This window comes from Lissotriton vulgaris, chromosome 7 (assembly GCF_964263255.1).
Source record: "Lissotriton vulgaris chromosome 7, aLisVul1.2, whole genome shotgun sequence".
Lineage (NCBI taxonomy): Eukaryota > Metazoa > Chordata > Amphibia > Caudata > Salamandridae > Lissotriton > Lissotriton vulgaris.
The window spans coordinates 250,948,936-250,974,326 of record NC_141695.1 but is presented as its reverse complement, the minus strand read 5'-3'; the positions used below and the strand labels follow the sequence as shown (position 1 = coordinate 250,974,326).

General features: G+C 44.4%; 1 protein-coding gene across 5 annotated transcripts in view; it reads left to right on the top strand.

Moving 5' to 3' along the window:
* The window catches only part of LOC147701314 (putative methyltransferase DDB_G0268948), a 246,938-nt gene extending 238,946 nt beyond the window's left edge, over positions 1 to 7,992 (top strand). For 4 of the 5 annotated variants that reach the window (XM_086930034.1, XM_086930033.1, XM_086930037.1 and 1 more), the window contains one exon: positions 5,664 to 6,467. In XM_086930034.1, the coding sequence (XP_086786160.1) occupies positions 5,664 to 5,754 (91 nt within the window). In that variant the 3' untranslated portion in view covers positions 5,755 to 6,467. Of the gene's footprint in view, positions 1 to 5,663 lie in introns of all 5 variants that reach the window. The other variant, XM_086930036.1, reaches the window with a different exon arrangement.
* The last annotated feature ends 17,399 nt before the right edge of the window (positions 7,993 to 25,391 follow it).

Genomic DNA, 25,391 nt, shown 5'->3' with positions numbered 1-25,391 from the left:
TCAACATGCCATGATATGCAACTCAAGGCACAGAGGCCAGTATTGTAGGCGGTGTGCATACATATTGCCTGATGTAAGGACAATAAAACACCATTATTCAAATATCCATATCAGCTGTGTGTCATTACTCACTTAGAAATAGTTGCGTGTGATGTCATCACGTCTGTGTCACCCATCTGGGGCTCCTTCACCACCTGCTGCTCTGTGATGAGGCCATGGGGATTCCTTTGCAATGATTTTGCAGCATATCTTGGGGCGGTACTGCCACTTTTGTGGAGGCAGTAAAACCTGCTCTTCAGCAGTCCAAATGCCCACTCCACCACGTCGGCTTATGGGCAGCATTGTATCTCCTCTTACTTGGGGTAGATGGGTTGATTAATGGGGTTAGTATGGGTGAAAGCACTGCATATGCACTGTCTGCTATATGGGAAAGGATGAAACAACAATCACAGGCAACTACAGATACATCCAAGGTATTCATCAGAGTGTGTTACATGCATTTACCTAGCAGGTATTCTTCTCCAAATTCTCCCCCAGTCAGACGTGTATAGATTCCACTATGCCTGAAGATGTAGGAATGTTGCTACTATATCAGGTTTGGACGTGTTATGCATCACAAATGACCTGGACATTGATGGAATGATGTGATTTTCTGTTCTGATATACGTACTCAGTAGCAGAGGGGGCACATATTGCAATATATGTTCCATCAATGCACCCAATTATATGTGGGTACTGAGCCATCTGATAGAAATCCATTTTGGTCTTATGCATTTCCTGTTGGATGTGGGAAACCGGAGGTAATGGTGCACTCTTTGAAGCATGGCATCCGGGAAGTGGTTCAGGAAGCGTGACAAGCAACTTTATGAGACCCCTCCGGCTACAGCTATCACCCCCTGGTAACTACCTGATGCAAGGAGGTGCAGGGAACACAGTACCTGCACATGTGGTGGAATTGCCCTGCGTAACTGATGCTCCAGGATTGGATGCAGGCCACGTATCAGGTCTAGGATGGTAATGGAGTCAAGCCTGTACCTCTCATGTATTTCTTCTGTCAGTTGGAACAGGGTAATGCGCACTCTGTATATGCATTCCCGTTGCCGCCTAATTCTCTGTGCTGCTGTTTGCATACGCATCCTCCTTGGTATGACATACAGGGCTGCCATTGTTTGAAACATGATCCATTCTGGGGCTGTTTATATGCAGTGCACCTGGTTACCACCTGCTTTGAGTTGGTGGTAAATTGTGACTCGCAAATAGCGATTTTTGGTGAAATCTCTATTTCCGGACTTTTCTTATATGTCTTTGTGATTTCTTATTTGTGATTTTGCAATTTGCAGGTCCCAATTTGGGACTTGAATGGTCAGATTCGCAAAATAAGATTTCGCAAATGTACTTTTTTTTTGGGAATCCTTATTTTGTGATTGGAGTTTTCCTTCTCTACATTGCACAGGGCTATTTTGCGGTCGCAAACGCTGATATTCTGCGAATTTCAGCGTTTGCAATCGCTCTTTCGCTTGCTACATCTGGTCCTTTGTGTGGAAAATTGCATCTTTCCTTATCATTTCGAAGAGAAACAAGATAATTATGCAGAAGGGCACCAGCTTTGTATGTTATCAATGCTAAATTGATTTGTATTGTACAAATCTATCTGGGGGTCTGTTTATAGCGCTACGAGTGGTAGCATTAAGTTCAGCTCCAAAAATCCAATCTCTATTGGAATGAAATCAGATAAGAAAAATACAGCCCAAGAACTGGAATTACTATCCAGATTTAAAAAAACCTGGAAGAGTACTATGTGAATGTATACAAGACTGACAATTTTAATGATAAATACTTCCATGGAGGTCCTTCTGTTGGGATTTGAATGATGGATGACTAAAATATTGTGTGACAAGAAACATTTGTCAAAAATAGTATGACTAGTAAATTATCATAAGCACATCATTAATTTGGTTGTAATTTTGTTTGCAAGGGTTTTGTTATGTTTACTTTTAACAATATTACAATAATGCTCGATATTTATTAGTTTTAGATATAAGTTTGTATAATCATTTTAACTTCCTGTATTCAAACATAATTGTAATTGACTTTTTAAAATATATTTCAAATTTTATATGTGTATTTTTATAATGAAATTAATACTTTTTAATGCAGTAGTGGGTTGTTGGGTTTGTAGGGGAACGGAGTGAGGAGTTAGTTAATGTATATACTAACTATTTGTATTGCAAATTAAATTATATATTGGCTAATATTTTACATTTTGCATGAATTTTACTGAAATTTCATTATTTAAGTTTTATTTGTAAATTATAATATATTTATTGAGACGTTTTGAAAACTAAACTAATTTTTAATCTTATTTATTGTTTATATTCACAATAACTTTTTTGTATTTACATTGTTTATTATTATAAATGATTAGTTTTTTATGGTGTCAATGATCTACACTTTTCTTAATCAGCCTAATATCTAATCACCTCTCTGATCTACTGATTCATCGAGGGTATTAAGTACTGATAACCTCTCACATTGGACTGTTGGTTACAAGTCTTGCTTATTCTCTTGCATGGATGTTGCTCTGTATACTTCCAGAATTATAGGCATGTATTGAGTCTTTCGTCTATGTTTATATCATTCATTGGCAACAACTTGTAACCTTGCTTTCATTGTATCCTCATTTTTGCATGAAGCTGTCAGGTTGGTTGTGGTGCAGGAAGCATTTGAGCTGCTAGGGGGTCAGGGACTATGCAACTTGGGATCAGTTTCAGGCCAGCATGAGGCTTGAGTGGAGTAGTGTGGCTCACTGGTTAGAGGCGGCAGACCCGAGAGCAGAGGACGGCCCGGGACCAGGGTTCGATTCCCGGCGCGGCAGGTTTCTGGACCAGGGTCAGCGGACTCGATAATTCTCTCGCCTCGGTGCCCACTCTGATCAGCGATCACACTCGGCAACTCTGGGCATTAGCTTGCCTCATCCTCACTAACGGCCCCACCAGACCGCCGGGGATGCCTGGTCTCACCCTGGAGATACCCATTAAGGGACCATCTCTCAGGGAAGCCAGGAAGGGTTTCGCAGCGGTCGAAGCGCCTTGGGACCCTACGGGTAAGTAGTGCGCTATATAAATGCCTATACATTACATTACATTACAGTGGAAGGTAATAGGCATGTCTGGCTCTTATGAAATAAACTCAAAGGATACACACTATCTGACATGGGAAGGTCCTTCATCACCAGCATGTCAGGGCAATTTCACTTTGTGCAGTGGCAGCATGAGCTGGAAAAGTTGGATTCCCTTTCACGTGCATTAATTTAATATTGCAGTCCATATTTATGTGTGATTCTGGATTCATTGCTCTAGAAACAAGCATTTGTCCCGGTTTACAAAATTATTGATAACAAAACAAATTTAAGACTTGCAAAGGTAAAAACTGAATTTAACAAGTCGATGGTCTCGTTCTCAGTGAGGCCCTAATTTCTCATGAGCAAGTCTTATAAAAAAAGTGTCCTTTCTTAAGTTTTTGTCCTGGACTATTTTGAAATAGTGGCCAGTAAAAATGGACTTTGCAGCTACAGATAATGTAGAGATGCCCTGTCATCCCCACTATATGGAATATATGGAAATATAATTTTCTCCAAGCATATTGACAGGTAGGAGTTTTCAAAGTCTTGTCGCTGCTTTCAAATCTACTTTGTCGGTGTTCTGAAAACGAGGAGTAATAAAAAAAATTCTCCTCTTTTTGACATTCTAACGCCTGCTCTTGCATGGGATTAGCTTTTGGTGCTGCCTCTAGTTAACACATCATTTTAAATATGGGGCGGCGTCAAAAAGCAATGGGTGTTGTGATGGAATGCCCACAAAAACAACCATTGCATGCCCATTTCACACTAATTGATGCGAGTAAAGGGGCCATATTTACAAGTTGGGGTTAAGCCAAAAAAGTGACTTAGCGCCACTTTGTAAATATGGAGAAGGGCATAGCTCCGCCAGGACGTCACTAAAAGTGACATTCAGGTAGCACTATAGCCTTGTAATCATACCTCTATTTTTTTTTTCTCGATTCATTAAAAAATATTTTGTCTGAAATATGGGCTAGTTACACCAACTCTGCAGTATTCCCTTCCCATGCCAATGAAATTGAGTCAAATGTAAATAAATCACACTAATCAACAAGCAAACAGCATAGCCAATCCAAGGATATTTTTACTGGTCACCATCCCTCAGATTACTATGGACATTATCACTTAGTTTGTGTTCCTCATAACAGAAACAATCACATCCTCATTGCACCAAATCGAAAATATAAGATGACAGCATTTTCTCATTTTCATCTGAAGGTTTCAATAATACGCAATGTGCAAAGTTGGATTTTTATCACAAAATTCAGATAGTTCTTGCAAAAATATAAAAAATCTGCAAAAGTAGTGTTGTCCCATGTGAGTTGGGCTTTCACATGAAAATGTTGACTTTTGCATCTATTTTCTAAATAAGCGTACTTTATTTTAAGTCACTCATGAGAAATACCTAGGCAAAGTACACACTCACGTGCAAAAAATTGTTGGGGTTACCATGCAAAATGAACATTCGCCGGACAAAAGTGCATGATTTTATGAAAAAGTGAAAAACTGTGAATTCTGGAGACAGAAATAATATGGAACTCCATGAAAGTAGGCTTGCGTAACTCAAACCTAACACCACAAATCCTGTATAGCAGCAGATACTGTCAGTTATTGAGTAAGGGGAGGAGCTCTAATATGCCTTAACTTTTCTCCTCTGTTAAGCAACTCCACTTTATAAGGTCTATAACTGCCACCCGCCCATACCAATATGCTGATTATGGCCTCATAACATGACATCGCCAACTACAATGAAAAATGGCTTACAACACGAACCTCTATACACATAGGTCACAATGCACAATGTTGGTCTGAAGCATAGATGAGTCAAGTGAAATTCACTATTTTGTGTGGCTCCATCTGTCTTTTGCATATACCGTTGAACAAAATATTCCATAGCCAATCCTTGCTTAAGATTGGATGATTTTTGTGTCAGTCTCACTTTCATTGCTGTGATTGCTGACTTTGCTCCCTTTCTGTGTTTGGCCTGTAGGAGGGGCATTTTAGTCTTACCATCAGTATATTTGGCATTCTCTGCACCTATGAAGACAGAGCTGTTTTTACATTTAGGGCATTTTGGTGTAGGGGACCACAGCAAGGCAACTTGCTCCACGGCCCTAAGCCAAGGTGAAAGGGTAGGAATGCACTGTATTTAAGTTGTAATAAAAATAGGCCCCTAGTTTTTTACTGCCACCTAGTGGTCTCTTGAAAAAACTGCTGCAGAAATGTGGGGGATGTAATTTCGATCTTGACCGATATTGAAGATTACTGTGAACTAATGTTAGCAATGTCAGTCAGTCTCACTTGTATGTAAAGGTAACAGATGCTTATTGGGATTGCCAATGGTAATTACACTGTGATAGAACTGAGGCATGTGAGGTTCCAAGTAGTTAGAGTCAAATTTTGTTTATATAAACATGTAGAGTGAAATGCAGAGGCTGAATGAAAGAGCAGAACCAGAAGACATACATCTTTATTTGCTTTGATTCAGAAACTAACAGAGATATGCTGTGTAGTTCACCATTATACTGTCTCTTCCATACTACAGGCTTCTACAGATCATGGGAGTGTCTTCTCCGGACACGGAGGTGGAGGTCCACAACAACTATTTCTGTGTGCTGGCCTGCAAGTCAAAGTGATACCCGAGAAGATTGAGAAACATCACTGTAGGAGTGTGGTCAACCAAAACAAAATTTGCCACAAATAATCACACTTTTACAATAAAGTCAGTCTTTATAAGTTGTACTGATTATTAATTGGCTAATGTATGTCCTGGTACTGAGTATAGGCACACTGCTGTGGTGGCAATAATTAGTTATAGTGAGAAAGTAGCACTTATCAAGTTTGTCTTTTAACATGGCAGAGGCCTGGAAGACTAGGTATGATGTACAAAGACTCTATTGCACCTCGAACGAATACGACTTGTGACTGTTCTAATTCACTTAACTTGATAGTAAATAAAAGCCTGCATGAGGAAATGGCATGATAAAATAGCTAGAACACCTAGTGCATGCCCTCAAGATAAATGCCTCCCAAAAGCTACTTTTTCTACCACTTTCTCACTGACAAAATACTTATTCGGTCATTATATGAGTATTGTATATTCTACATTCTTGCTCTCCCAACCTGTACCTTATGCTTTCTTTTGTTATCCTACTGCCTCAACTCATTTTTCATCTATCTTCTTCTATCTCTTGTTTTAGAGAAGTATACTTTTCATTGAGATAAGAAAAAGAAATCCAAAAAGAAAATCTACATTTTCGTGATTTTTAAGTTTGTGATTTCAATTTCTTGGTCTCTCATTTGTTGGAGCAGTGTGACATTGTCATTAGTTTAAGGTTATGGTGACTATAACAATAAAATAAAATCAGAAAAAAATTCTAAAAAGCACCTGTGCCTTGATCCGGAATGGCTACTGACGCCACTATTGTGGCCATACCCAAGGAGGCTAAAGATCTTTCTGATCCACAAAATGACCGTCTAATTCTGTTTTAAATATGAAAGCCCAAATGTTTGTGATGCTCCTTGCCAATTGACTGGAGGGGTACATTCCCCAACTCATTCATAATTCACAAACGGGGTTAGTTAAGGGACATCTTGCAAGAGACAATATTTGCAATGTTTGTCACATTATATAAAAAGCACGTCTATCTGCACTGCCAACTGCAATTGCTCTTGATGCAGAAAAGGCGTTTGATAAGGTGTCTTGGTTGTTCCTTGAAGTAGTATTGGGATCACACAAACTGGGTGACGCCTTCATTAAACTGGTCTTAGCCCTGTATGCAAACCCAATAGCATATATTAGGGTTAATGGTTCTACCTCTTCTTATTTCCACCCTTATCAAGGAACAAGACAGAGTTGTCCACTCTCTACTTCCTATTATCTATTGACTCATTGCTTAAGCTACATAAAGCTGACACGAACATCAGAAGGTCTTCAGTTTGGTCAGTTCAGTTTTAAAATTGAGGATTTCACAGATAAGATACTTATTTTTTCTGAAGCTATTGAGGCAGCTACTCCATTTGTAATTAACATTATCAATGTCATCTTGAAAGTGCCTGGTTAGACAGTGAATAAGAAAAAAACGAGTTTTCTCCTTAGATCCTCTACGTCTCCTGTCTCATCAGGAGGAGCTATAAACATCGTTGCGGGCAGCCGCAGCACGGGACACCATTTTTGTGCCACTACTCTGCTCGCTACACTGCGGACGGGATGGGGCAAGGACTTCAAGCCCCAGGCAACATTGCTGGTCTGTGCAGCCCACGTCACAACGAGGGGCTTTATACATCCTCTCGGGCTGTCTTATTCCTAAGGTATTATTTGGCATTTGTCTTCTAACTTACTTACTGCCACATATTCTCATCGCAAAATATCTCTTACCATACCCTGCAGTTTTGACTCATTGACTGCTTGGCATGGGAAAAATGAAAGTGACTGAGGTTGGGCCAGGAGGCACCACAAAGAAGAGATCCAAGAAACGGTCCCAAGATTCAAGCCACCAACCCAGGAGAGTAGGGGTGCATGGGGAGAACATGTTAGATCGTATTGAGAACATCATTGCAGATTGTGAGGGGTTGCTTACAACACCAGTTCCATCCATTCACACCACTGCCACTGCTCCCACCAATACGGCCTCCCACCCATATACCCCTGCTGGGTCTACTAAGAAAGGGTATGGGAACATACCAAGTTCATTTAGGAAAGTTATTAGCAAAACACACCCAATGCCAGTGCCGGAAGGGCTAAAAGAGCCCCCCTGCAACCTTTTGTGCCCTGTGAGTGAAACCTGAATCACTGAATGTGCTATGCTAGCCAACCTCCACTTGAGTAATAGCTTCGCACCTCTTGCAGAGTTATCCCTTACAAACGATGTATATGGCAGGTATTCGGAGGTATAAGGGTGGAAACGTAGGGGTGCACTTTGGGACCCGGTAGGGCATGGGATGCCGACAGAGTAAGTATCACAGAGAGCGAAAACAGGTTGTAGTTGGGCGCCATCACCTCCCCAATCATTTCATCCCATACATACTGCTCCCTTTCCCACAACATCTATATGACCTATATCCATAAGGTTGATAGTAATAGCTATAAACATGACAACAGTGAAGGCTTAAAAAACAAAGCTATACATTGGTTAAGGTACACCAGGGATGCAGATCTATAATAAGGGATGATATTGTGCAGGCAAAATGATGCATCCTAAAACACAGCCCTGTTAATGCAATAGAGCCTACTCTAGTTGGTGAATACTTGGTGCCCTGGAAGTAAGAACTTATCCGCAACCTGATACAAACATCTGGCTGAAGCTCAACATCTCTACCAAGACTGAACACGATACAGTTGCCCCATTGTCCCATAGGGATTCCCCAACTTCAACTTTGCCCCAGAATCTGACAGGGAACCCGTTTGCATCTTCAGTGTACATTTTGTTTCCACCTCCTCTACATCATAATACCATCAAGAGGGCCCCTTACAAGCATTTGAGACTATGATACCCAACTCACAGCCTGTTTTAGCTATAGCTATAATGCAAATTGACGAGAGACAATGTCCATGCTAGAGACATAGACACATTTAGTCATCCTCCAACAAAGCCATTTGAGCCTATGATATCCAACTCACAGCCTCTTTCAGTTATAGCTATAATGCCATTGACAAGAGACCATATCCAGGCTAGAGAAACAGACACAATTAGCTACCCTCCAACAAAGCTGACTGATCGAAATGCCCTACTCCCTTCCCAGTCATTCCCCTTAATGAAAAACAGCACTAAGTTGAAAATAGTGTTGTGGAATGTGCCGGGCATTCGGGGGAAGCACGATTACCACCACTTGCTCAAGCTTTTTCAACCAACATGAGATCTGCCTATTGCAGGAAACATGGAGCCTGACCCTGGGTTCATGGCATTCCATAGACCTGCAATCCCATCATACCATGACCGGCCATCAGGTGGGTTGCTCATTCTTATCAACATCTCAATAAACTGTGACATCAAGGAGCTGGTTACCATTAGTTGAGACAGTCTTGGGATCAGGCTAAATAGTGGCAAGTGCATTGGCATTTATAGTGTCTATGCCAGAAGTTCTAGAGGAGGTAGCTCCCCAACTCTTCATGCCCTGGACAAGCTACTATATGCCAGGCATGACAGTCACACCCTAATAATTGGTAGAGACTTTAACAATACATACGAGCCACTTGACTGGGTTGACTTCTATGAGGTTAATGAGGAGGACACAGTGTGGTTGGTACAGCTTCTTGAGCTCCCCCCTATAAAAATTAGTTGCAAGCAACTTTGCAGCTGAATGCTATTTCTTTGGAATACAGGCTAAAGGCTAACAATGGGAGAACCAGCTCTGACAAAGGAGTGGAAATTACCTTTATTGGACCAAATGGATTGAGTAGGATAGACTACTTACTTGTGGATCTTAACCTCTGGCCTCTAGTACAAGACATGGTTATCATCCCATCCTGTGTTAGTGACCATAATCCCCTTAGCCTGACTGTTGAACATCCATGGGGTGAAAGGAGATCGTCGCCTCCATCCCATTGAGCACCAAGGAGGGAATCCCTACAAATGATAAATGCTGGCTCAAATGGCCCACAATCATGGCAGACGGACAAAAGATCATTTCAATTATATAGATAAGAATTTGGATATCCTGTCACTAGCGACCAATGATTTGACTACAGAGGCTAGCTGTAGTACTTCACATATGGAGTTATTTATATTTGGTCAGATCCTTTTATGTTTACATTCATAAGAACAGATATAAACAGGGGAGAATATTAGGGACAAATCTGCTGTTTAACAAGAACTTCAGGGTACTGCGCTTAAGACTGTCTGGAGTCATCAGAAACAGGGACACTCCCATGATACATGAAGTAAGGAGGCACTACAAACAGGCACAAAACAAAAATAAGAGAGAGTGGGATAACAGGAAATGGGAAAAACTTGGTGAGGCTATCCTGCACCTGGATAGCAGGATGTTTTGGTCACTTTCGTCCAGAAGCAATTTTGAAAGATCGCCCCCTTTGGTCAAAATCAACTGAGCTACGGAGTGGCATAAACATTTTAGTGATCTGTACTCAATTATTAGCACCTAAATAGAGCTCAGATGTTTCTTGATATAGGTCATCCAGTAGGTAGAATCTCGTTCATCAGAGAGGAAATCTTGTATTCATTGGATGCAATTTCACCTCCAAAAGCCCCGGGTCCGGATGTTATCCCTGGTGACCTCTTCCACTCAGGTAGGGGAAACTGGATATCATACTTCACAACACTGGGCAATGACATTGCTGGTGAGGGATGATTTCAAAATCGTCAAAAGGGGCCAAAGTAATCCCTTTTTTTAAGGAAGGTGACAGTTCAAAGCCCTCCAACTGCCACCCGATCAGCTTGATCGATTGTACCCAAAAGGTAGTTTGCCACTCTCTCCTAGCTATGATCCAGGATGGGATGGATGAGAATCACATCCTCTCTCCACTACAAGCGGGTTACCGATGGAATACTGGCACTACCGATCAAGTTTTTCATCTTGTCATGCTGTATTGGAAGGTAGTTGTGTTGGGCAAGTGTAGCCTATATCTAGCTTCTATAGACTTAAAAACAGCCTTCAAACCTTGTGCCCAGGGATTAACTTTGGTGGGTGCTTAGGGACATGGAAATGCCCCTAGAAATTCTGGAGCTCTTAATCAGATTGCATGAAGAGAAATTTGCCTGTGTGAGATGGGGAAACCAGGGTCTAAACTCTGACCATATCAAGTTCCAGTGGGGGGTCCGTCAGAGCTGAGTTTTAGCCCCAACCCTCTTCTCTTTGTATATTAACGAAGTAGCTGATTTCCTGTGCCCCATCTCAGCTGATGCTCTGTCTTTTGTGCACCACAAAATCACTACAGTATTATTCTCAGGTGATATCCTCTTAGTTTCAAAAAGTTCTATGGGCCTCCAAAAATATTGAACCAATTCAAGGCTGTTTGTGATGGGAGGGGTTTGGTAATCAACACCACCAAAACAACGCTAATGATGCTGAATCCCCACAAGTCCTTCAATGGGAATTTGCTCCTGGACAATGCTCCAATTGAGAGGGTTGGCTCATTTGACTATCTGGGTATTAAGCTGTCAGAGGGAATGGCCTGGAAAATCCATCTCAAGAAGGCATCTCTCAAATTCTCCCAGCTAACTGGGTCTCTGAGGCAGAAGCATTGCCTATCATATACAAAGCCAGTCGCAGCTGCTCTTAAACTGTACAGCTGCAAAGCTGTGAGCAGTGCTCTATATGGGGCAGAGTTGGGGGTACAGCAAACGTAAGCGATCTTTTAGCAGGGGAGAACAAGTTCCTCAGAAACTTGGAATCCCTTCCTCAAAGTACCCCTCTCCTTCCACTAAAATTTGATTTGGGTATTATGCCTATTAATGATCTTGCAAGGCTACACCCACTGTTGTTTTGGCATAGATTGGTCAACACTCCTGACCTGGCCCTGTATGCTGCAGCTTCCAGTGAGGTTTCTGCTCCGGACATCACTTCAAAAATTGGCTGGATCAAACATGTAGATAGTCTTCAGTCAAGCATTGGCTTGCCAAAACATGTTCCCGGCTGCTCACCAATGTACACTGGAGGCCAAGCTATTTTATTGGGCATGGATAAAGCAGAACACATTTTTGAAAATCTAACATGGCAGCCTAAAAGACGCTTTCATGGACTTGAAAACCAATTGTCTCTTAAAAAGCTATTTTGCTATTATCAAGGTTCCATAGGATAGGATATTGCATATCCAGTTCAGGCATGGCAGTTTACCAATCAATGCTTTTACAAACCTCTGGCTGATTAACAAATCTCATCCCAAGGGGGGCCCTTGCTGTTCCTTCTCACATAAACCAATAGTCTATTTTCATTTTCCTTGCACAGCCTATGCAAAACCATGGAGCAAATTGCTAGCTCCAGTGTGCAGACAACTTGGGACCCAAAACTCCGAAGAGGCCTTGCGTATATTGAAATTAGATGCTAGACCTTTATTCGCTTGCGCAACTGCGAATTTCTAGGCCGCTTTTGGACGGATGTATGACGTTACCACGCATACTATTACCACGCATACCATTACAACGCGGTATTTACAACGCATACCGTTACAACGCATAGCGCTTTGAGGTGCTGGATAGTGGTAAGTATAATTTTATATTCCAACTCCAGTCCCCGTGGACACTAGGGAAGGTGTTGGATATAAAATTAAACTTATTCCCTATCCTAGAGCGCCCCCCCAGCGCAATGCGTTGTAATGGTATGCGTGGTAATGCCTGCGTTGTAAGTGTAGTGCGTGGTAAAAAATGCGTGCTAAACGTTGTATACCCTTTTGGACGATTAGAAGGAGGGCGCTGTTAACTTCCCTTTCTTGTCATGAGAGCTAAAAAGTATAATGCGACGACCAGTCGAGTGAGGATTAATTCCCAATGCTGCCACTATTTTATATTGTAAATAGATGCCCTTTTAGTATTATTTTATGCATTTAACTCTATCATTTTTGTTCGATTATGAGTTAGGGTGATCATATGTGAAAAAGGGGCTTTTATGAATTGCCGCCCTATGCCTAGGTTGTAAACTTGGGGACTGTGTTACGTGTTACACAAAATACATGAATGTACTTGCACTTTAGTCATGTGGTTTTATTGCCCTGCCTTATATTGCTGGACAAATCAAATGCATGATCTACTTGAGAATTGTATCATTTATGCTCTTCACACATTGTTATTATTATACCAATCACAGCCACTTTTATCTTTAAATTGTTTAATTCGTCATTCAAATGTCGCCTTTTAGCCCTGAATATATTTGATTATGACTTGTGTGGCTGTATCTTTTATGGTTTTTATTAACCGAAATAAAGAGAATTTGATTGATTGAATTACTAATTTATAGAACAAATAATGGAGAGCATCTTTACCAACAACTGATCACACAGTAATCAGATTTGTATTAGTGACTTTAATATCCACTGGAATGTCACAAATTACCCTTTGGTGAATAGGTTCCAATCCTTCCTCTGTGACCTCAACCTGGTTCAAGCCTGAGACAGCTCAACGGACAACAAAGAGGCAACCTTAGACCTAATACTAGCAAAGGCGCATACCATCCAAATTGAATTTATCCTACCATGTTACTGGACACTGCATCTTATTCTCCATAGCAGAAAAGGTGGTTATCTCTAAAGGTCAACCAGTGAAAGCCAAATGCAAGACCAGAGATGAGATACCAGAAACATCAACCCACTCATGCTAGTTACCCACTAACATCCACGACACAGAAGACCTCACCAATCCCTTTATCAACTTCATGTCTGACATCATGGAATAAATCGCACCAAACAATTGAAAAGAATCCAATTAAAAAGTCTAACCCTTGGTTCAACTACAGCCTTAATGATGAGCGCCGCTCACTAAAAGCAGTGGAAAGAACTTGCAGACACTCTCCCTCCCCGACTTATCTCAATTTACTGAAACTAAGATGGAAAGCCTACAACAGACATATCAGAAAATCCAAAAGCATCTTTCTTCAAACTAGAACTTAAAAGGCAATAAACCTTCCCAAAAAATTGTCCGTTCTTGTCAAAAATCAAGTCAAAAGGAAACAAAATCCTCTCTCTTCCGTGAACTTAGCTCGACCCCGTTGGAATATATTTGCTCCCCTATTTAATGAGAAAACTAAGCACATTAACACTTAGTTCCAAACTACTCTAGAGATCTTATCCACCCCCTCAGCCCATCATCATCACCACCGTCAACAATGCCTCATGGCCCATCTTAAGGACTATTAAAGCACCTAACATCTTAAATCTACTATCCTCTCTTAAATACTCTAATCAACAGGATCAAAGGCTATCTGATTCCTTCTTGGACCAGGATTATTAACACTAGCCTAACACAAGGCCCCATACCAGACTCTAAAATGTGGCAGGCCACACCTCTATTAAAAAAAAAATATTGACCAATCAGAGCCCCATAACCACCTCCCTCTTACCAACATCCCAACTCTGACCAAGCTCCTGGAAAAATGCGTACATCAACAACTATGTAACCACATAGATCAATTTCAACTCCATGTCCAATTTGAATCAGCTTTCAGGCCCTGTCAAAGTACCAAAACTGCCCTGGTCTATATTGTTGATGATTCCCTGAGACTCCTAGACCGGAATTAATCCTGCCTAATAATCCTGCTTGATATTTCAGCTGTGTTTGACAAGGTTAAACATGACAATCTCTTGAACCTCCTAAAAAGTCGGATGGGCCTATTGGGTACTGTGTTCCAATGGTTCTCTTCAGGCTTACACAGCAGAACTCAAAACGTTATGCTCAACCAAGCTCTATCTGCCCTCTCCCACCCTTTTCAACCTGCTTTTGGAACCACTGAATGAATGAATGAATGAATGAATGAATGAATGAATGAATGAATGAATGAATGAATGAATGAATGAATGAATGAATGAATGAAATTATTTATAGAGCGCACGATGGCCAAACGGCTTCCTGGCGCTGAGAGCTCTAGGGAACAGAACAAACATGGCCAAGGAGGTTAGCGGGGGTAGGCCTGGGCAAACAGGAATGTTTTGAGCGCTTTACGGAAGTGTGAAAAGATAGGGATAGAACGCATAGAGAGAGGAAGGGAATTCCAAAACCGGGGTTGCAAGAACAGAGAATCTAGTTCCACCAGTGCGAGTTTTGCGGAAACGGGGAACAGTGAGGAGGGCAGAGGAAGATGATCGGAGAGTGCGGACAGGGGTGTGGGAGGAAATCAGAGAGTTGATGAACGCCGGTGCTGAGTGATCAAGGCACCCTAGTTTGAACAAGGATCTCTGCAGCATGGTTAACCAGTGAAGGGATTTGAGGACAGGAGTGATGTGGTGAGTTTTGGGCAAGTGAAAGATGAGACGGGCAGCCTGATTTTGGATTGCTTGAAGGCGGCGAGTTTCGTAGGCAGGGATACCCACGAACAAGCTATTTCCATAATCAAGGCGGGAAGTGATGAGGGCAGAAATGATGATTTTAAGAGAGTCAAGGGAAAAGAAACGGGAAATTTTTCAGATCAACCGAAGGGAGAGGAAGCAGGAAGACACTACAGCACTGACCTGGCCATGCATGGACAGGTCCTGGCTAACCTTAATGCCCAGTGTTTTAACGCAGGAAACCGGGGTGGGAGGGGGGCCAAGAATAGGGGGCCAACAAGCGGAGGACCAAGGGCTGGATGAGCCGCCGGTCAGGACAAGCTCAGTCTTATCTGGATTGAGCTTGAGGTGATTGGCGCTCATCCACCCAGAAATAAAAACCATGGTGGAGCGAAAAAAAGATAGGGAGTGAGAAGAAGAAGAAAGATCAAAGACGAGCTGGAGGTCATCTGCGTAGTTATACACAGAGACCCCCAGCTCAAGGAGAGAAGAAATAAGTGGGTGAATGTAAAGGTTGAAAAGAAGAGGAGAGAGGGAGGAACCTTGGGGGACCCCACAGGGCACCGGGAGGGGAAGAGCAGAAAAGCCGGGGAGGTGGACAGCTTGTGAGCGTCCTGTTAGAAAGGACGTGATCCAGGAGAGGGCAGGGCCTCAAATGCCCGCTGCGCTGACACAGACCAAAAGAATGTTATGGTCGACCGTGTCAAACGCAGCGGACAGGTCGAGAAGAACCAAAGCTTGGGGAGAGTTGGTATCAGCCTTGGCTTTCAGCTCGTCGAAAACGGCGAGCACCACAGATTCGGTCGAATGACCTGAGCGGAAACCTGCTTGGTGAGAAGCAAGAAGATGGTTCTGCTCGATATATGTAGAAAGACAGGAAGTGACGTAGGATTCCAGAATTTTTGCAAGATAGGGAAGGAGAGAGATGGGCCTGAAGTTAGAAGGGACGGAGGAGTCAAGACCAGGTTTTTTAAGAATGGGGGAAACAATGGCAGACTTAAATGAAGAGGGGACCAATCCAGTGGAAAGAGAAGCATTAAGGAGGGAAAGAGGGGTAGCAGGGCAAGAAGAAAAGAGAGTTTTAAGGATACGAGCAGGGGCACAATCGGTAGGAGAGCCAGACTTGATTTTTGTGAGCAGAGCTAAGAAGGAATCCAGGGAAAGGGGCGGGAAAGAGGAAAAGGAAGAATTAGACACAGAGGGGGGAGAATGAAGTGGAGTAAAAGGAGTGATAGAAATGTTGGATTTCATTTTAACGATCTTCTCGATGAAGAAGTCGTTTAAAGAGGAGCAGAGGGCTTGGGAGGGAATAAAATTGGGGCAAGCACGATCAGAGGTGGCCAAGTTGTTAACCAAGGAGAAGATCTCTTTAGATTTATTAGCAGAGAGGATTACTTGTTCGGAGAAGTACTTGGTCTTGGTCACAAGAATGGCTTTCTTATACTCTTTAAGAAGAGATTTGTATTTGGCCTTGAGGTCGGGGCAGTTTTTTAAGAAGCACAGGCTCACTTCTACTGAAGCCCCAGAAACTTGAAACCCACTTCCTCCTGAGACCACATACAACCTCTCAGCTGCCTTATTCAAACAAAAACGAAATCAACTACTAATGGTCAGATTTCTTCTACAATGCAGATGTAACCTTTCCGATGGCACTCAACATATCTTTTTATGAACATTCCAAATCAAGACTTCCTACATCATCCCTCGGAAATGATGGACGGAGCATTGACAATACAAGCACTCACCCCCAGTCAACTGATCTGGGTTTAATCCAACACCGTTCTTTAGCCCACTCTGCCACCCCAGTTCAGACCTGGCCATATGCAAATCAGTCTGACCCTGTGCCTGATGGGAACAGTCCAGCCTGAACTGCCAAATGACACAATACACAATCCCGCTACCCCCCCTCCCCCCAACCGCCACCCAATCAACCCAGACCTGACTGCACCTATAAAACGGTGAGAAGACAAAGACAAAACCCAAAACCTCCATTTGTCGCTAGTGGTTATGTGCTGTTGCTGTGGCAGACTCTGACAATCCGAGTAGATGTAAGTACTTGGGGCAAGTCAGTTCACTAAACTCTGCCGTTAGGATGGCTAAGAAGGGTATTCAGAGCTTAGGGAATGATGTGCATTGATTCATCAGTATGAGGGTGATGTGCTTCATCCCCATAATGTTCCAGAGTCTCTGAAGCCAGCCCTGATGTGTTAAAATATTTAGGGTACCCCGGTGCATTCGTATGTTCTGCAGGGCTGCTAATAGCGCTAGACCTATCTTCCTACCTCTGCAGGACATTAGCAGGATTGTGAGTGTGTTGGGGAGGCCAAGAGGATGTAGGCCGGGAACTTATGGATGCCTGTATCTAGGTGTATTTCTATGTCCTTAAAGACCTGAGCCTAAAACTTAAATAATTTTGGGCATTCCCATAATATGTGTAGTTGCTTGCCCAAAGAACCACATGGCGCCAGCAGTCAGGTGACTTAGATGGAGTGAGTTTATTTAGTCTACTAGGGGTGAGATATCAATACGTTATGATTTTAGTGGCAGTTTCAACGCCAGGGATGTTACCGGCTGTGTGTCAGGCTTGATAGTAGAGCTCATCCCATTCCTTCACAGATAGCTCCCTCCCTATCTCTGCCTCCCATCATAGCTGATCTGGGGATTTCACAGATGAGCGCTCAGGGGCAAGTAGCTTATAAAGATGAGTAATGAGACGTGTGTTTGTTGTGTTTGATAGTAGCCATCGTTCGTATGGAGTAAGGCGACGATGAGTCCTTGGACAAACTGTAGGTTGCATCACCCAATGGCGAATCTGGGTGTAATGCTACCTCTCACTTTCAGGGAGTTTGTGTTCTTGGCAGAGGGAGTCAAACAGGATGGGGCCCTCTGTGTCAAACATGTATCCCACGGATCAGCAGCCCACTTGGGTCCAGCGGTGGAAGCCAGTGTCCAACAGGGCCTGAGTGAAGCTGGGGTTTCCTATTATGAGACTCAAAAGAGAGAGAAAAGAAGTGAGGTGCCTACGGGTCGCCACCTTGTCCCAGGCTGCTAAAGCTGGTCTGGTGATGGAAGAGAGATATAGATTTGGGGAATGCTTGCCTTTTCGAAGAAAAGGGATCCCCCTCAAGCGCTGTCCTGCAAGAGCTTTTTCCATGAATAGCCAGAGTTTTTCGGACTCCGCACGTGACGATTCGAGAAAAACTTTTAGCTGTGTAGCCTGGTAGTAGCGAGCAACGTCTGGGACCCCTAACCCACCCTCTAAGAGGGACCTGCAGGCTAATCCCATGTTAAGTCGGGGTGCTTATTTGCCCAGACAAAGTGATTGAAATCGTCCTGAAGTGCTCGGATAGAACCTGGATGAGGTATAAGATCTCGGGTAAGACTGCCATTTTTACTGCAGCAATGCTCCCAAGCCAGGAAAGAGTGTGTTGTGGCCAAAGGCGCAAATCAGAGTGTATTTGATGAGTCAATGAGCGGATATTGAGGGTCAAAGTCTCAGATGTCGTGGGGGCAATCAGTAATCTCAGATATCTGATATGAGAAGGGGCCCACTAGAGGGGTAAAGTGTGGTGTAGTGTAGTTAACTACTGTTGTGACATTGTTAGGTTTAAGGCTTGTGATTTGTCGATATTTATTTTTAAACCTGCGACCTATCCGAATGCTGCAAGCTCAAGGAGCATTCGATTTTATCTTTCTCTGGCTTGGGGATTACCATGATGGAGGCCATTTTCATTGAGGGAGGGAGGGTCACCGAAGTCCCAAGTGTGTTAAACAGTCGGGTAAGGAGAGGTGCTAAAATCAGTCAAAACTCTTTATAAAAAGATGGCTGAGAAGCCGTCCAGCCCAGGTGACTTGGAAATATTTAGTCAGGCAATACTAGAGAAGATCTCCTCAATTGTGATTAAGCTGTCTAGATATTACTTCTGTTCCAGAGTTAGGGTGGATGTGTGTGCTTCCTGGAGTTATAATGAGATTCCGTCTGCGCTGTGCATAGGTTTTTAAAATAGTCTCAAAAGACTTTTGTAATAAGAGGGCCTTCGGTCTGTGCCCAGCTCTTTAGTTCCATGACCTCCTTGACCCGCTGCTCCTGCCAACGTATCCTGTTAGCAAGAAGACACCCTGCCCTCTCACCCCCTGGGTAACATTGATTACTTAAGAGGAAAGCAGCATATTCTGCCCTGTCTATGTCGATAACAGTTTGCAAGCTTTGCCAGCTTCTAGCTGCCTCCATACCCGGGGGCTCCCGTCTGCTTGTGGATGTGCATGAATTCTGCACACTGTCTGGAAATATTTTCCCTTTTATCCCTATTATCTTTATTTTCAGCCGATGATACGGCAATTAGTTGCCCCCTTACCACAGCCTTCAGTGCAACCATATGGTGGAAACAGCAGTTTCTGGGGTATTGTTGAAGGCCAGATAGACATTAATCACTCCGGAGATTTGGTCCACATTACCAGGACGCCTCAAGAGACTATCCTGGGCCTGCATGTGTGTAATCCTCCAGATGTGTATGAGGCCCCTATTGTTAAGCCAGACCAAGCCCTCTCTGGAGAGTGCACCTGTCTGTCCCTGCCTTTGTGCAGATTTATTTATGTCACTATTAAAGAAGAGGTTTAAGTGGGGGCGTGGCCATGCAGGCAACCAAGTTGGCCGCCCGTGCTTGAAGCTCCGCCGGCCAGGCACTGTTTCTGCCTACTTTCATCGATGTAAGCTACACAGATATAGATGGATGCCATTTCATCCTACCCGGTTTGAGATGTGGATCGGTTTGATGTCTGGGACGGCCCGAACCGTGGAGCGGAGCAGCTTTTACTCCAGCCCACGCTGCTGAGACTGGAGCGTGGGCCCTGCGGCCTTCCAATGTGTGAAGCTGCCTGGAGACGTACTGCGCTGGACCTGTGAGGTGATCTCAGGCCCCTGGTAGGCACCCAGTGCCGGATTCGCCCCCCCTTCTGCTTGACTGGTTACCCTCCCCCGGTCCCCCTCCTGGGGCTGCATGCTTGGTCCGGCTGTAAGCCCGGCGGTCACGGGGCTTTAGCGGCATGGTGGACACTGCTGCGCCAGGCCTTGGCGTGCGGGTTTCTGGCAGGGTATGTAGTGGTTTAGTGAGGGTGCTCCGGTTCAAGCCACGTGGGTCGCAAAGGCGCTGGGCCCAATTGGGTGTGCTGGCTCCCTCCCATCTGCTACGAACGGACCCGGAGGTGGTGGGGATCTCCGATCCGGACTGGCTGCTGCTGCCTTCCCGAAGCCGGTCACAGACCCGGGCTGGGCCCTATTCACCCTGACATCCCGTATTTTCTGGCAGCTGTGGAGGAGTGCTAACATCGTGGCTGGTGCACAGCTGCTGCCGTGCCATGGGGAGGAGGATTTGTTCTTCCAACACTGCTGACGTCTGCTGCTGTGTGGCTGTTCCACCGAGAGAGGGCCTTGATTCTTCTGCCTTCATGGGGCCTTAACGATCGCACCACATTCACTGCCTGTGGCACTGACCTGGCGAGCAGCGAGCTACTTTTCCCCTACCTAACTCTTGGTGAGCGGTCTGGCACAGTGCTGAGACTGCTTTACAACTGCTAGCACTTATTGTCACCCCTGGAGGCACTGATCCCGATCCACTGCGAGACCAATGTTGCTGTGCACACCCCTTTAGGCTGGCACACAGGCTGCGCTAAGGAGCTGTGTTGTGAGGCCCTGCCCTGAGGGTCGTGTCGTTCAGTGTATTTGCACTTTTGTGGCCTACTTTTAGATCTATCTCTCCCTCGCCCTGCTTGCACCTGTGGTCACAGACGAACTCCCTGAAGCATGGAGAGGAAAGATCCTAAACAGCGGATGCTGCAATTTGATAAGGTCCCTGGCGCCACCTCTGACGACCTTCCAGAAATGGCGGATGGGGCGCAGGTCAATGACGATGCTGACGACTCAGCCTCCCTTATGGTGGCTATGCTTAAGGAGATGAGGGCTGTTTTCAAGGTCTTGGACGGCAGATTTGATGCTTTAGATAAGAGACTGGCTGAAACGTCAAGGCGCTTGACCGGCGATTGAATGTCGCAGAGGCTAGGATGTAGCGATAAAGAATGAAGATTTGGTGGCCCGCAGTCGTCGGAACAACATCCGAATTATTGGGGTGCCGGAACCTGCCACCACTGGTCGCATGGATTTTTCGTGGAGCAACTACTAACTGATTTGTTCAGTAGGGAATCTTTCACACAGGGTTTTGTGGTTGAGCAAGCACATAGATTGTTGGGCACCCGCCCGAAGCCCGGTCAGCCTCCGATACCCATTATTGCCAGACTCATGAACTTCAGAGACAGAGATGCAGCTCTTCATTCTGCTCGTGAAGGGGGGAGGGCCAGTGGCAGGGGAGTAAACTATCCTTTTTCCCAGACTTCACTATCATGGTACAAGATGCGAGTTGCAAATTCAATGGAGTGACAGCCACCTTGAAGAATCTGGGTCTTAGATATGGTATGCTCTACCCAGCCAGGCTGAAGGTAGATGTGGAGGGTAGATTATGCATCTTTGAGTCCCCAACTGAGGCACAGGAGTTTTGCCAAGGCTATAAAAAGAATAACAACAGAGTGGTAGCTACTGCACGTGTGACATTCCCTCCCCAAAGCGTGTCAGAGGCCAGCATTGAGCTCTTTTCTAATCCTGTGACAGGTTGATCCATTATTGTGCTTTTTTTTTTTTTTTGGTACTGCTGTGTTAATACCATATTTTGTAATTTTTCCTAAATGTCACCACAGTATTCAGTATTACCAGTCCGGCCTGGCGTTGCCGCGCCTCATGGTGAAAACCGAGGTTTATTTGCTAAATATGCAGAGTCTACAGTGTGTAAATGTGATTTCAGTATTACAATGTTTATTCCTATTGCACCGCTATTTGGTATGTGGGGTTGGGTTCCGCCTCTAAGGGGATAGAGTGAAGCCGGTTTTTCATGGCTCTTTCATTATCATCACACAGGTCACTGGTACATGGCATTAGTTTAATTTGAGTAACTACTTGATTGTTGCAACAGTTTTTCAATGGCACAGTTAGGCTGGCAGCCCGGTCCTTCCGGGCTTTCTCTGATGTCCTGGAATGTCTGAGGGTTGAACAACACACAAAAACAACAGCAGGTCTTTAATTACATTTCAAGACATAACATTGACATAGACTACATGCAGAAGACCCACTTGTCCAAGTCTGATGCGCCTCCTATGGCGATGAGCTGGGGATCCCATAGATATTTCTCCAACTATAGTAGCTATGCGAGAGGAGTGGCCATCTTTATACATGGAAGGGTTCCTTTCTTTCTGCACAGGGTGTTGACTGTTGGGGAGGGTCCCTTTTGATTGTGGCTGGCTCTTTGATAGGGCATAATGTTGCTCTGATGGGTGTTTATGGTCCTAACTTAGATTCACCTGACTTCTATAATGAGTTTCAAGTGTGCCTACTGGCTCTGGAGTCTTGCCTGTTGATAATGGGAGGAGATTTCAACTTATTGCTGGATCCTTATAGGAATAGCACCTCCTCCTCACCCAACTCTAAATCCTGCTCACGACTCGCGCTCCTTGACATCTGTAGGCATTTCGCCTTGATAGATATTGAACGCACGCATCACCCACACTTCGTAGCATACACGCACTATTCTGTATTTCATAACACCTAGACTAGAATAGACTATTGACTGGTTCCCCTGGAGCCGCTGGATGGTTTGGCGGGTTGGATACATTACCGCGCACGTTCTCAGACCACTCCCCGATCGTACTTAAGCTCAACATACCCAGGCCTAGGGGTTATGAGAGGCAGTGGAGTTTTCCTGGGAGGGCAATTCAAGATCAGGTGTTTCTGGAAGAAGTGAGAGAGGCTATTGAGGAGTACTTTGAAGTTAACACCTGGTCAGGGGATACCTGGGCGATGCTTTGGGAGGGATTTAAATCCTACATCAGGGGTGTTTGTATAGTCAAAAATGCAGGGGTCCTGAAAGGTCTAATTTCCACTTTAAGCCACATTGAGACAGAGATCGCATCCCTAGATCGAGAACAGTTAGAGAATGAGTCGGAGACAGAGGAGGCTCGTCGCTTAGCTTTGATAATGGAGTTTCGTGAGGCCGCTGAGCGGGAATTGTTATACCTCAGCAAACAGCACGCTGTAAGACGATATGGAGAGGGCGAACGACCCGGTAAGATTTCAGCACATACACTCCGCCCCCCACATGATAAGGCCTATATCACTGAAATCATAAGCCTGGTTGACCGGGTGTTATATTCTACTCCGGAAGTACTTGACACGTTTCTCTCTTATTTTAAAACGTTATACACCTCCAGGGTCCCCGGGGACCTTCGGGAACAAAAGGAGTACCTCACAGAAATTGCGTTGGTATACCTGGAGAGGCATATGCAAGACTTCCTGGCCTTCCCTATATCCCAGGGAGCGTGGTTGAGGCAATCAATGCGTTACGGGGTTCCTCGGCGCCTGGTCTCGATGGGTTCTCCACAGATTTTTACAAAGCATATAAAGATATACTGGTTCCGAGATTAATAGAGGTATATGCTGAGGCTCTTGAAGGGGGTGTCATTCCTCCAAAATTAAGAGAAGCGGTCATTATCCTTCTCCCGAACCCGGGCAAGGACCCTATTCTCTGTGGCTCCTACCGGCCGTTGTCCTTGTTAAATCTCGATTATAAGATACTGGCGAAGGTGATTGCTATCGGATCATCTTTATTAATGGAATACATTATTTTACCGGCCCATTCTAGTTTCGTCCCCCACAGATCCACCTCGCTCAACTTGAAGACCTTGTTTACGGTACTACATAGAATTGACCCTAATACGGCCGCCAAGGGGCTCCTTGACACCGCGAAGGCGTTCAACTCCCTTGAATGGCCATTTAATTTGTCCTTGAGGCGTCGTATGGGTATGCCTTAGTCTTTTATCTCTATGATTGCTCTGCTGTACACTGAACCCACAGCTAGGCTGCGCCTGAATGGTACTATCTCCGAACCTTTTCGTCTGTTTCGCAGCACACTGCATGGCTGTCCCATGTCCCCTTTACTGTTCTCGGAACATCTAAGATCATTGCGGCAGAAAGTGAAAGACAGAAGGAAAGAGCTTGGTACGCCCACCCGGACCCCCTCAGGAAAAACTTACATAAGTCGGCCTTGAGAGAATACAAAAAAGCAATTGATGAAGAAAAAAAGAACTACTTCAACAAAATTACCACCTCATTGAAATCCTCTAGGGAACTTTTTTAAATTATTGACACCTTGGCCACTCCCAAAACGATTGAATCAGTAAATGAGTCGCAAGAGCTCTGCGACGACATCGCGGGATTCTTCCACTCTAAAATCTCGGATATTTATATTTCTCTCAAATCCCTTTATACCTCATTAGATGTCAATAGTACATCTGATTCTGATTCCCTGCCAATTTTCTCTAGTTTTCCTCACCTGTCGCATAAGGATCTAAATCACCTTCTCGATGCCACTCAATGTTGCTCCCCTCTCGATCCCTGCCCTTTAAAAATCTTTAAAGCCTGCAGAGAGTATGCCCTCCCTCCACTCCTGCAAGTTATGAATATGGCCATTGATGAGGGATCTTTTCCTATCCCTTGGAAATCGGCAGTTGTAAAGCCCCTTCTAAAAAAACCTTCGCTCAATCCAGAAGTTTTAAAAAACCTCCGGCCAATATCTCTGCTCCCAGCTCCAGCAAAGATGCTTGAGGCCCACCTCAACTCGCATCTGACCTCATATCTAGAAAAATTGAGTCTCCTTGACATTTCCCAGCATGGGTTCCATGCTGCTCATAGCACCGAGTCCGCCCTCACTGTCGTGGCTAATAACATCCGCACTGAGGTTGACAGAGGGCGGGCAACCCTGCTGGTGCTCCTCGATCTCAAGGCAGCTTTTGATACCCTATCCCCTTCGATTCTGGTCGACCGGCTGAAGGGGATAGGGGTGAGGGGAAGTGCCCTGAGTATCCTGTCTTCTTTTCTCTCGCAGAGGCAGCAAAGGGTCCAGCTTGCTGGCTTTCTGTCCCCCTCCCACAATGTGCCCACAATGTGCAATGTGGGTTCCTCAGGGCTCTGCCATGAGTCCCCTGTTATTCAAAATCTATGTAACCCCACTTGCCGAGGTGATAAGATCCTTTGGGTACCAAATTTTGTCTTATGCAGACAATATCCAAATTATCATCTCTACTACCTCACCGACCATTGAGGCCGCCTCCAAATTCCGAACTTGTATGGAGGCGGTCTCTCAGTGGATGGTGCGTAATTACTTGAAGCTCAACGTGAGAAGACGGAGGTCCTAGTCTTTGGAGGAAATCCCGACATCTGGTCCAAGGACTGGTGGCCTCCCTCTTTAG